Consider the following 13,604-nt stretch of genomic DNA (forward strand, 5'->3'; position numbering starts at 1 on the left):
TCTCTTTTTCCTGGCAGAATCTTTCAGGTTTTTCCTTTCAATAAATTTTGTTGTTGTTGTGCTTATCGAGATGCAAGGTTTAAGATAGATGTGTGTTCCTTTAGCTCATCTTATTTAAATACAGTATAACTTGATTAAGAATGGTTTTGCCCTAAAGATTAAGAGACATTATGTAAGTGCATATTGTGATATGTTGTGTATGATTCAGTTTGAAAAAATGAACTTGAGAAAAATAGTTTTGACTTGGTGTTCTTGGAAGTAAATATTCTTGCAAGTGGAGAAATTCCTTCATTTAGGTTTGTTGAGCAATCTTTTTTATTGTAAGATCTTTTTGAACAGTACCAATGAATATAATATGTGACTTTACCAGCTGTTTTAAGAAGATAAATGAAGTGCTAATGCTTATATTTTTTATAACTCAGCACAGTAAATCATACTGTTACCAGGTATTGTTTCTTTGTGAAGTACAGTTAGATTTATAGCTAGCTGTTGGTCTAAAGGAGAGATTTTCAATTAGTTTCTTAAGTAGGGGAGAGGAAGACAAAGAAGTCATGAGTAGGCAAGCTAGAAGCACAGCCCTCCTTTTTCTGAGTAGAGATGCTCCGGATGAGTATTTTGTGCTCTCATTCACATGCTTCCCTAACTCTCAGGCTTGCTTCTCTGTATACCAGGGCGAAACAGTAGTGTTTTATAGCTCTGTTTCCTTTTTACGTGAACACAGGACGATGAAAGGTATTGTCTAGCTCTGTTCCCTCTCTTTTTTTCCCTCCCCCCAACAGTCTAMAACATTGCTTCCTACTTCAGATACCCAAAACTGGACTCCATGGCCTTCTCTTCCATCTCACTGTCAGGTCTAAGGTGACCCTGTCCCCTTCCATCCATCCATTTGGTGCCCTCTGCAGTCTGCTACCCTGCAGATATGGAGTTTGCCCACAGCTTTTCTAGCATGATGCTACATGAAAGAGTCCAATTTTTTATTTGGGTTTCTTCTGGATTTATAAGGTCCACCATTGCAAGCTGTGCTATTTATAATATTAGAAAGGAAGCCCTGGCCATACAGGGTTATTCAATTGATTTCATCACTTCACCTCCAGTACCCATTTCATTATGTTACTAGTTTGTGATATTTCTCCTGCCCTTTTTYAACCTTTCTCTGCCCTAATGTGGATAACAAGTTCTGCAAGCAGGGTATTTAATTTTTAGTAGTACTCTTTCTGGGTTAAAACAGGTCATCACATGAAACTTCAGGGTTCATTTTATCTAAAAGATGTTCCCTTGTATGTGTGCACACATGAGTCCAGAGTAGTTCGCTTAAATTAAAATTGGCTATTTTATTTTGTGATTGTGAATAGTGGGAATGTTTCTATGGTTTCATGTTATCTGTCCTTCTCAGTTTTACAGAACTTCCTGCTGAAGCTATTTCCAGATATACTGAAGATCCTTTACCTTTGTGCCATAGAGTACATATTGTTATTTTTAGTCTGTGGTATGCATAGGTATTTTTATAATTTATGAAAGTGTTTGAATATGGTCTTCCTGAACTGTTATATTTAGAATTGACTTCCTGGCAGGGAATTTCTCACCTTTGGAAATTGAGCCTTTAATGATTTCTGGCTCTGGGATGAGTTAGTTTGTGCAGAGTGTTCGTTTGTTTGTTTGCTTGTTTGCTTGGTTTTGTTCCTCTTTTCAATAGTATTGCTTGCTTTATGAGAAGAAAATGTTCAGTTTTCTCTAAAGGCTTAAAACCTAGTGGTTTACTTAGAATACTTTTGAGGAGTTGTGTTCTTTTTTCATTTACAAACTACATAGCTACTGTTTGGAGACTGTATTTCATTCCAAGGGTTAACTTTTTCCAAACTGAGTTAAAAAAGCAAGATAAGCCTTTAAGAAAATGGCATTAAATTACAGAAGATGCTAATTTAGACACTGATTTTGCCAATATATCATGTAAATGTACACAAATCCAGTAGAAACAGAGAACAGCTATTCATTTGTGTGGATCCCTCTACAGGATCAGACTGTGACAGTGCAGGAGGCTATTGATGTTAGCTGTAAAGAAATTAACATCAATTGCAGAAAATGAGAAAAGTCAAAAAAAAAAAAACTTTTTCTGTTTTTAAATAAAGGTTAGATATTACTGATAACCTAAGAGTTTAGAAAAATCTTATAGAAATAGTTTATTTATTATTAAGTTGACATACTCAAATATTTGTGGACTTCTAAGAGTTTTTTTGCTGGGGGATTTTAATTAATTTTTATATACCTTACAGAAAACCAGAATTATTTTTTTTTATCTTGTTAACATGCATGCAATATGAAGCAAAATATTATTGCATACTCACTTCTGCACGTGTGGCATTATATAATACCCAGTGCATTAGATGTGCACTGTTTTTCAGTGTTTTCTCAGACCATCAGCAGCAATCACAAATAAAACTTCTGAAAAAAAAMCTGATACAGCAAAACAACACAGCCAGTTAATATATATTTGAGAGAACACTTGTACTGTATGATTTCTTTACATAAAACAGTCCCTTCAGAATATTTTGAGACAGTCCTGTGAGTAGAAGAGTTTACTACTTTTTGCCGTCCCACTAATGATAATTTTAGTATAGCTGTAATCTTGGTAGAAAATACATAAAATTGCTTAATTAGAGCATAGCTGTAGCATCAGGACATCACTTAATTACATATTGATATTTTTAAACACAATTCAGCAATCTGTTTTTATTGTACTCTACTGACCTCATGACCTTTATAAACCTTGCTAGCATCAGGCTGAATTTCTTGTTTGCAAGACAAGGGAAGTGGTTATGCTCTTTTAGGTGAAAATGTCTGTTTTGCTAAGGGAAAAAATTGCTTGGTTTGTTGGCCAAGAATTTGTATCCTGGTACCTCCACTCACTATTAGGTTCTAAATTAAAGTACATACTACTTTCAGTGATGATACCTGTGCTGGAGAGAAGAAAACCAAATATTTCCTTGACAGACTGAATAAAGTGCACTTACATATAGTGCTTTCAATTCAAACGTTTTGTTTTTAATTTGGAGATTGTTTTAAGAACTAGAGAAGTTTAAGATGACTAAGAAGTCGTACAAGACTTTGAACTACATGTGAAATTCTGCATTTTCTGCTGTTCTGAAAGAGTTCTGCTAAAACTAGACATGCCTTTTAGATTTTTTTTTAGATATGCTACGTAGTTTATCTATATTTTACTGATCAAATGCAAAGCATGTTACAAATTAAATATACTCAGGTAACAAGATGCAGAATACTGTCATTTGGAACAAGGTGTTATTTTGCCATGCATAATACTAGTTTGTTTGAGGGCAAGAGAAAGAGAAGAAGTGAAGAGTGCTGTCATCAGCTGAAACTAAAGGAAAGTTTATTACAGTAGAAAATGATAAAATAGATTGTGATTTAGCATACTTAAAATTAGTCTAATCAGAGAGCTGTGCATCACTTATTCATTGAAAAAAAAATTCAAAGCAGTAAAAGCTATCTGTAAGTGATTGGCCTAAGGGGAAAAAAAAAAAAAAAAAAACAGAGAAAAAGTATCCCCAGATCCCTAGATAGTTCAACATAGCTTATCCACAAAGAACCATTTTAGTTTGAGGCTAGATTCACAAGATGGAGGAATAAGCAAAAATAATGATAATATTTCTACTTCTGCAGAAAACCTTTTCTCTTTTAAAAGAAAAAAAAACCCAGGAAATTAAGATTTGGTAGATAGGAGATTACACTGTTATGCCTTTGCTCTTCGATCTGTTTGAGCTTAATGTCCTACTTATGACTAATTGTTTGTAGTTGTTTTAATCACAATATCAGCAATATTTTAGTATTAGCAGTCAAATGTACCATGTGTTCAAAATTTAAAGGATTATTTTTAAAAAGCAGGCCATGCCAGTTTTTGTGATTCATTAGGARGCTTACCAACGTCACTTCTTCATTTAAACCCATCTTAATTATAAGATCATTAGGGTATTCATTTGGAAGCCTTTATATATTTTCTGTATTCAAAGCTCTTAGAAGATTGAAGACTAATGATTTCCACTTGAGTGACACAGACTTGGATTTTTTCTTTCTTTTTTTTTTTTTTCTTTTTACTTTGAGAAATTTTCAGGCATCAGATGTTCAGGCATCTTTATATGTGAATACATTTTACTCAGTTTCTATCCTTATATATCATGAGATGAAGGGATACTGAGGTTCAGTTTTCTGGTTTTTGTTTTTTCCTGTCTGATCTGTGAAAGTTTCCTGGGAAAAACGCTTGGGAATATGCAGAGGTGATAAGGTTATGTGTAAGCATTTTTCACAAATTCATTAAGGACCACCTACAGAGTCTTGGCTATTTTGCTTGACAGAAAACAAAGATGAACAATTATGTTTTTCTGTTTATGACATCATTTATGAGCTAAATTTAATTTTCTACTGAACATCCGCTCGATAATGTCGTGGTAATAACTTCCTATTGATTAATTAAATCTGTTCCTTTTCCTCTTTATTTGTAACTGACATGAAGTTGCCCAAATGTGAGTCTATTTTATTACTAACGGTCTGTGAATGGAAACACTGTAAACATTTTAATTTTCTTTTTAGCTTTGCTCAGATGTRACAATTTAAAATTGATTGCCTTATTCAAATTTATTCTCTCAAAATAAGCTATAGTTCTGAAATCTTACAGGGAGTTTGATTTTTGAGCTATGAGGCTTTTCTGCTACGTTGCTGGCAATAAATAGAGTATTGTTTATGAATTGGTGATGTTTAGATTGCTTTAGAAAGGGGCTACTTTGAAGAAAAGGGAACATTTAATTCATTAAATGATTTATGCAGAAGAGACCCTTTGGTAGAAAGAGTTTCTTTAAAAGACATTTTTATAAAACAGTATTTTATATTGAATGACAATGATGGGCATCCATCATTGGTACCATCATACTGATAGGTATCCAAAAGTAAAGGAAGTCTATTTAGACTACTGTCACTCCCTTATAACAAGTTTTTGGCATATGAATGTGGCATTAGATTTCAGCAGTTATGGCCCTTTCATTGAGCTGGTGAAGACTGTCACTTTTATCACATTCTGGATATTTGTAGAGATTCTAAATRCTATCAGACATCAATTAAGTTCTTATATTTATGAGATATCAACTTTATATTTAAAAAACTTCTAATGCCTAAATTTATAATTGTATGGGCACAACTTACGTAAGTTAGAAAGTGTCTCATGTAATTTATTGCTTATTCATGTTGAAAGCTCAATTATTTTCTTATCTATATTTGATCCTTTCAAGTTTGACAAATATTGAGGTCTCTGCCTTATTTATGTAAGCCCTCCTGTATTGCATCATCCCTTTRTAACTCTGAGTACGTAACAGAAGAATCATGGTTTCCTGCTTAACTGACCAAATTACAAGGAGACTTTTCTAATATGCTGAAATGGCAATGTTGGTGTCAATTTACTGAGCTACAAAGCATTTTTCACAGCCTATTTTTCTGATACATTGGATTTTGGATCACTCCACAGATTTACTGCATGAGAAGACGTTTGGGAAGATTTTTAGTAACTTATTATTTGTTTTATTTACCCAGTTTGACAGCTTTCCTACTTGGGTTGGAGGGAACCATTTAGTTTGGCTTTAATAGCAAAAWTTGTGATCAATTTGTGGGTGTTTAAACTGAAATCTCTACTTTATTTTCAGTCTGTAAACAGCTGGCTTATTGGAAAAGAAACTGAAAAACATTACTTCAATGTAGGATTGTTTTTAGAAAAACTTGTCGATGTTTAATAATGTCAGATTGCTTTCCTCTTCTGGTCCTAAAATTATCCATTAGTTTAAATTAATTTGAACTCTTAACTCTTAATTATCTGTCTATAATTTGGAGGTGAATACCATTGACTGTTAAGTCTATTTTTGATTATTTTTAAGTGCTTGAGAAATAGTAGATTATCCCAAGAACACTGAATTTGCAAAGCAAGAAGCCTTAAGGGAAGTCAAAGAATATTTTTTGCAGCTTAAMTACAGTTACATATGGTTTGTATGTATTGTCTAATTAAAACAGCAAGAAGATGAATTTACTTCTCAAAATATCAGTTCAAATAGCTCTGTAAACACTAGACAAACTAAGCTAGTTTTATTTCCTAYGGTTTTATTGTTAGTAGTGCCTGAGAAGATGTGGGTTCCCGTCAGGCTTTATTGCACTTGTGGAGTTCACAACTTTATTCCTCTGTGAGCTACAGAGGTGTGAACTTGTACAGCAAAATTTACTTCCAGGATCTCTGGCATATGTTTTCCTGAAGCTTTAAGGAACTGAATCGCTTCTGAGACCCATGCTTCTCCATCAGATTTGATGAAAATCCGCAACAAGTGCCAAAATTTTAAGAGGACACGTGTGGGTGTGCACAAAGAATGATTGCAGAAGCTTTGCTTCATTAGGAAATCAGAACACAAACAAATTGTTCCTGTCCCAACTGGTGATTTTTCAGTGATGTTTTAACCCTCATCAACTGCCTGCATTTCATAAAGCCTGTGATGGCACTGGACCGCTTGACTGCTGCCACGCAGAATATAAAATGCTCTAGCTGCCTTTCATTCAACGCGTATCTCAGCTACCTTGTCTCCAGTTTTCCTGACATTTGCTGCCACTTAATCAGTGAGCATGCTACCTCTGTCAAATTTAGCCAATAATGGTTGAGATTACAGGACAAGAGGCAATGGGCAGAAATTTCCACCTGACCGTGAGGGGGAATTTCTTCACTGTGGGAGTGACGAAGCACTGGCACAGGTTGCCCAGAGAGCTTGTGGAGTCTCCTTCTCTGGAGATCTTCAAGGCCCGCCTGGATGCAACCCTGTCTAACGTGCTCTAGGTGACCCTGCTGAGCAGGGAGGTTGGACTAGCTGATCTCCCAAGGTCCAACCTTACCCATTCTGTGATTCTATGATTTGGAAGCTACTAAGCAAGCAGCACAGGCTTGCAGATAAAAGCAAGGTTTMTGGAATCTCACTCTTTTCCTGTAGAAATCACACTAAAAAGTCCTATATAACATAAYATAATATAATATAACAGACTTTCCTGTTGTAGTAAAGTATGAGGATGTTATTCTTTGTAGTATGAATAGGTTGTAAGACAGGAATCCTTTAAATGTACAGCCACATTTTTTTTTCTTTAAGATTTTAAAACAGAAGCAAGTTTAATCTTTTCCCTGTTAACCAGCATTTGGAACTATTACCATCTTATAAGTTAGTAAGCATGCCAGAAAGCTTCATTAATCCTGTTTTCCAAAGACCTCAGATATAACTTGGTAAGCCAAAAATTGCTCAGTGAGTCTGAACTGTTCTAGTATATGAATGAAATGTATCTCTCATACCTAAGTGTGCAAAGGGAAGATGTGAACAGTCGTAAGCTGCAATACTCCTGTATACTTTGTGCATTAAAAAAAACATGGGGATACATTGTGAGCCAGAATTTGAGATATTCAAAGCACATTCTCTTGAGGGCTCTTAACACTCTAAAGCAAGGAGCTAAAGCAAAGTACAATTAAATGGGAAATTCATTTCTTTCCTGTCTACCTTGTCCAAAAATCAAATGGTTTATATTCTATTTTATTTTGTGCTAACAAGTGACTCCTTTACAATGTATAGTTCTTTGGAATAAAATGGACTTGACAGCAGAAGCTTTTTATATTGAAAAGAATTTGAAATTCATTGTACCAGAGAGAAAGAGGAGGCCTAGTAGTTATGCCAGCTAGCTAGGAGTGGAGAAGTTTGGGGTTCCAATCCCTGTTCCTAAGGATGTTTTAATAATTTCATGCAAGAGCTACTCATGACAACAGAACTCACCTGCTCCTGATAAAGTGTCCTAACCATTGAACAAGAGCTGCTTTCTGTTGGCCCAGAGCCAAACTCTAACAGCGTGGCTGGAGAGAGGACCCTTTCTTCCACAGTTTCTCACCCTTAATAGGTAACAGACTAGCTGACAAGGCACTGTGCCATGAGCTTTGAGTTTAAATAATCTTAGACTGAGAAGGCAAGTTCTCTGTAGTCCTGAAGAAATATTTTAACCATTAGGATGTTCAGTAGAACAGCTCTGGATGCTTAATATTGGAGGAAATCTGTAGTTTGATGTCTAATACTCTTAGGTTTTGACATGCTCCAGCATTTATACAAGTCACTGCTGGATTTCAGTATGAGTTGGATCATGCCRTCAGTACTGACATGGTTATTTTATTTGTGCAGATCAGTCACCAGGCACAGAAAAGAGGGCTGGAGGAAAACTGGAGACACCTTCTAGTCCACCCACCTGATTCTTTCATAATAATGAAATCAATGCAAATTACGTATTACCAGATACCATGGTATTATCAAACCTTCAGAAGGGTCCCATATGTTTTTTTGTAGAGTTATGAGTTAAGGTCTGAAAGGTATATATGGATATCTAYCACTGTTGCTACAAACCTCATGCTTTGCCCTTGATGGGTCTCACTTCAGGGCTGAGACCTGTCCCTGCAGAACTTAACCCCACAATGAAGCCTTTAACTCGACATGTCAGAGAGGGTGCTAAGACCTTCTTCTTCACTGTCATCTTCCTAAGATACAAAACCCTCTTACCCCRACCTAAGCTCTACATTCAGCCATTCCCCTCTCTAAACCCACAGTCTTCCATTGACTCTGTGTCTGGTACTTCTGCTTTGCTTTTGTGCTTTGATAGGAAAAAGAAAAACTCTGTTTGGTAGATGGTAGATACAACTTGCCTCTTAGTCCTCTCCCATTGGTGGAGAATGAAGGAAATGCATGTAGCGCTGCCCCAGCACTAGGGAAGAAAAGATTTTGAGGAGTAAATTTAGAGAATAGAAGCATGTGGTTGGCCAGAACTGTGCAGGATGGCACTGAGCAAGATACAAGAATGTATCTTGTGGATACTGCAGCAGTATCAAATCCTGATAATATTGGTATGATTTAGTATTACACATATTTAAAATCATGATGCTAACATAGTATTTCACCCATCACTATCTGATACTACCTGGTTCAAAGGCAAGGTCAACTGTATATAAACCATTCCTGACAGAAAGTTGTCTAAACTGTTTCTAAAACCCCCTGGTACTGGTGACACATTAATGACCATAGGCAATCGTACGAAGGTTTGCCACTAATTCTACCTAGCAATTTAAGTTCTACAAAATTGTTTCAGAGATTTAGCAGGATTTTTTTTAACWGCTCACAATGATTTCAAGAACTTTCATTTGAAAATCTATTCAGCTTTACAACATAAATATTTTGGGTACTTTATAAATATTGTATATTATATATACATCAGATAAGACTGTGAAATTTCCTCTTTCTGTAGCTAATGGATACTTTAATCAGCTGTCAAGAAATATCAGAAAGACAGTTGAGCTGTAACTGCAGAAAAGGTTTATTTTATAGTGCTTCTGGATATTGCAAATATAATTAGAGATAATAAAATATGATTATTGCCTCAGATTATTTTAATYTGAGTTTATTTTTATTCTATCTTAAGCTATAAGAAGTTTTCAAAGAAATCTCAACAAGCCATTATTAAGTCAGGTGAATTTATGAAGAGCCATCTAGTGACTTAGTGATGATTTAAACTTTATTGACTCAAAACTGTCACTAAGAACTTGGAGACACAAATAAAAATAGAAGTGATTGGAAAGATCATGCTCTTTCACTTACCCTTAAGCAATATTTATATACATCCAAATTGTTTCTTTCTTAACTTTGCATTGTGTGGGTTTTTTCAGTAGTTTCCTCCTCCTGCTCTCTGAAGGAATCAGGTTCTCAAAAAGAAATGTAACTGAACAAATAACTAAAAACTATTTAACGCTTTTTATTATCAAAGAAGACACATATCTTTTATCACTTCTTACTAAATAAAAGTTTCATATGATGATGTTGGAAGAAACCCTTGTGATCATGTACTCCAATTTGAAAGATGTGATCCATATGACTGCTGTGAATKAACTCCTTTATGAACTCAAGCTATCTTTTTGAAGAAAACTTCYGCTTGCTATAGTATTTATGCAAGCTTTAATTTAAGCTCCAGCAGTAAAACATTTAGTTCTTCAGTCATATGTACCTGAAACATATTCTTGTTGAAATCATTTGTAAAGACTTCTGAGGTTTCTGTGTGCACCATAAATGTTTATTGCTTCGTCCGTTATAGCTTAAATTGTCTCCTAGGTCTGAATGAATTGAAGTGTTATGAATTGGACCAGCAAATCTGAAGGCAGTTGTGTGTATTTACATATGTGTAAATAGATTTTTACAATGTTAAAAAAATATATATATATTTTTCTGCCTATCTTCCTGCATGGTTCCACTTAACTGAAGACAAGGGGAACTGGATTTTCAAATGATGTTTTTACATTCAAGGATGATGTCAGCAGTGAAGACTCGCAATATCCCCCTGCTGCAGGCCTGGCTACAAGTCCCAAAAGGAAGCCAGAGAATGAGAGTGAAGTAGCTATGCGTAATATGGAGAAGCAAAGGGACATCTCCCCATCCCTAGGTCATGCTTTGGAGCACATAGTGGAGCAGCTGGATGTTTTAACTCTAGTAAGTATGAAATAACAGTTAACRCTCACTGTGGAGAATGTTAATGCTGTCAGTGGGCAATAAAATCCAGGAACCATATTCATAAATCTGAGTATTAAAGTCTATGGGGTTATTTTGAATAATTAGACAAGTGACTCTTGTTTTTTTCTGTTCAGTATATGTTAATTATATTGCATTCTTTGAAGTGAATGCTTCCTGCTACATAATCACAAAGATTACTGGTGTATTTTTGACTCTGGGGGTGGGGAAAGTTGGTATTTTTCAGTAGTGAGATCTAGCATAGATTTACCAGAAGCCAGAGGTTGTCAGATTCCAGCTCGAACAATTACGCTTTAGCAGGGGAAGAACAAGGGAAATTGCCAATGTACCATTAAATCCTTTTTCAAACTTAGTGCTTGAGGTTTTGGCTTAGCAATCTAAGCAGTGGAATAATTCTAAGTGTCAGTGAAACAGTGCAAGTATTAGGCTCAGTCATTAACTCTGAGTCACTTCTTTGCAGATGCTTAGTGCTTCTTTTTAGTATTCTAGGTTTAGCCAATTTATGTTTTAAGTTACAGCTATGTTCTGTAATACATTAACTTTCAACCAAATCAAAAAGAAGTGGCTAAGTATTTTTCTACATTATTTTGCAATATATATGTTATTGCAAGCAATAAGTTTTGACAAGAATGGAGTAAAAAGCCATCACTTGAAAACTATTTGTTTAGTAAATTAAATTAAAAAGAAACTGTCAGCCTGTGTCTGGAAGCCTACCTTGTTAAAGCAGGGAGAGTTCTTGGAGAATACCTGTAAATATTTTTTTTTCCCTAAAATCAGTTTTTTGGGGTGTCTGAAAAGTATCTTTTAGATGTTGGAAAGCATCATTTGGGGTCTCCAGTGATGACTGTTTTTCTATTGAAATATAATTGTAATTTTCACATTGTATTTCTGGATAATTTGTRTATACATATACATTATATCTGTATCAATATCTATATGTATAAAACAATGCGCACACACACACACACTTCTAGGTGAAATATTTTATGAAAGTAGTTTTAAACCTTATAAACACTCTCCACAGATACAAAACCACTATTACTGAATACAGTAGTAAATAGTGGAATGACTATGGCAAAGACATTTTAGAATTTTTTTTTCTTGTTTARTTAAAACAATTATTTTTTATTTACTGTGTTGCATACTTTCGTAATACTGTGCAAGTTGTATAAAAACAAATTGAAAGCATTGTCCTCTTCCTGCAGACTATTTCAATCCTGGAACAACGGCTTACTTTGACTGAAGATAAATTGAAAGAATGCTTAGAAAATCAGCAAAAAATGTTTCTTCAGGGAAGACAGGGAGAATAAAAACTGCAGATGATCTGTACTGATGAATATGTTCTATATATTCTCAAGGAAAAAATAAATGTTACTTCATTGTATTTGGCTATGAGCAAAAATTTTTTTTTTTCTTATTTCAATAAGTCATTAATAAAAAGTGAAGAAAAAATATGCAGCACATTTTAAAGATTGGTAGCAAGCAGATGTTCTCATTACATATTTAATAAAAGGTAGCCCAGCCAAAACTAATACTTTTTAAAATCATTCCCACTGAAAATTACAAGACTCATTTCTGACTTATTTCAACTTAACATCTTTAAATACAACTAAGCAACAAACTATGCAATTTTAGATGAGCAGTAATTACTATGGAAGTACATTATGCCGGTTTTTCAACCCAGATAAGGGTTGTGAAAATGATGCTCTTTGTGCTAAGGCAATTTTACTCAAGCACTGAAATTAAATAAGGCCTAATTACCACTAATTGCTAAAATACCACAGGTTTTCTCTGTCTCTTACACACTATAAAATGTTTTATGAAAAWGTGGTGACAGTTACTCTTCATCTTATAAATATTTCTGTGTCAATTGGAAGATGTTTCATTTTAAAAACTTTCAGTTCCAAACATAAAAATGTGGTCACTTAAACTTCGAAACAACAGTTGGATCTATGAATTCAGCTTCAAGACTGGTGCACTGTCTTGTATTTGCATTCTTTATTTAATCCATTAAAATTCATTCTTCATATTTAGAAGAGCAAAATTTACTTTCATACTTCTGAAGAATGAAAGAACCAAACACAAAATAATAGGAAGCCTGTTGAAGAGGCACTCAGGCTTTGCATGCTATGAATGGCCTCCCTAGAAATCAGTTAAGACTGTATAAATTAAGCCATAAATCAGTAAAGACCTTTTATGAGTCAGTTTGTAGTGAATGATGAATTTTGTTTCTATTTTAATAAAGATATGATTTTTAGAAAGGCGTAAAATTGTAGGTTTTATTCTTTAATAGAGAACATCTTTCCTTCTTTATGYCTCCATCCTATTTTTTAAATGGCAATTGCGGAATATCTCTTGTAAATCCACAGTCAAAACTAAACTATCTTCCATTTCTGCAGCTTCATATTTTGTATGTTGAAAAATAGGATAATTGAAATGCGGAGAATTTTAATCCAACTCTGCAACTGACTATATATAGCTAAAGCCCATTTCCTAAACTGAACCTCCTTAAAGTCTATAGAATTTAACTTAAGCACAAAATCTCACCATGCAAATACAACTGCAGTTGGAGCCAAAGAAAAGAGCAGTAGATTTTTTTATAACTTTTCATTTTCCTCCTAATAATCACTTCTGGATATCCAGACATCACCTCAATTGGTTGGTAAACTCTGAATTTTGCCAACAATTACTATATATTTTTGATTCAGTCTTAAGCAGTACTGTTTATTGCAAAGAAATAATCTATTCTTAAAAGTTTTTGGGTGCAACTATTTCCCTATAACAGCTTCACCACAGATTTTTCGTGAAATGATGATTTTCTATTCCAATGTGTACAGCCTGACCTTTGATTATGCAATTGGTTGTAATTCTGTATAATGCCTCATTATGTAAATACTGTCTTTTAGATCAGATGTGCTTTTTTTTTGCATTTGTAAATACTTCTGTGATCTTTTCTGGTTTCATTAGAAGGCAAAAAATATAACCGTT

General features: G+C 34.4%; 1 protein-coding gene across 4 annotated transcripts in view; it reads left to right on the forward strand.

Moving 5' to 3' along the window:
• Positions 1 to 12,000, forward strand: part of POC1B (POC1 centriolar protein B) — a 60,643-nt gene extending 48,643 nt beyond the window's left edge. For 3 of the 4 annotated variants that reach the window (XM_085305941.1, XM_085305943.1, XM_085305942.1), the window contains 2 exons: positions 10,395 to 10,577; positions 11,822 to 12,000. In XM_085305941.1, coding sequence (XP_085162067.1) covers positions 10,395 to 10,577; positions 11,822 to 11,926 — 288 coding nt within the window. In that variant the 3' untranslated portion in view covers positions 11,927 to 12,000. Of the gene's footprint in view, positions 1 to 10,352; positions 10,578 to 11,821 lie in introns of all 4 variants that reach the window. The other variant, XM_085305940.1, reaches the window with a different exon arrangement.
• The last annotated feature ends 1,604 nt before the right edge of the window (positions 12,001 to 13,604 follow it).

This window comes from Rhea americana, unplaced genomic scaffold, assembly GCF_003343005.1.
Source record: "Rhea americana isolate MKP2758 unplaced genomic scaffold, rheAme1 scaffold_229, whole genome shotgun sequence".
Lineage (NCBI taxonomy): Eukaryota > Metazoa > Chordata > Aves > Rheiformes > Rheidae > Rhea > Rhea americana.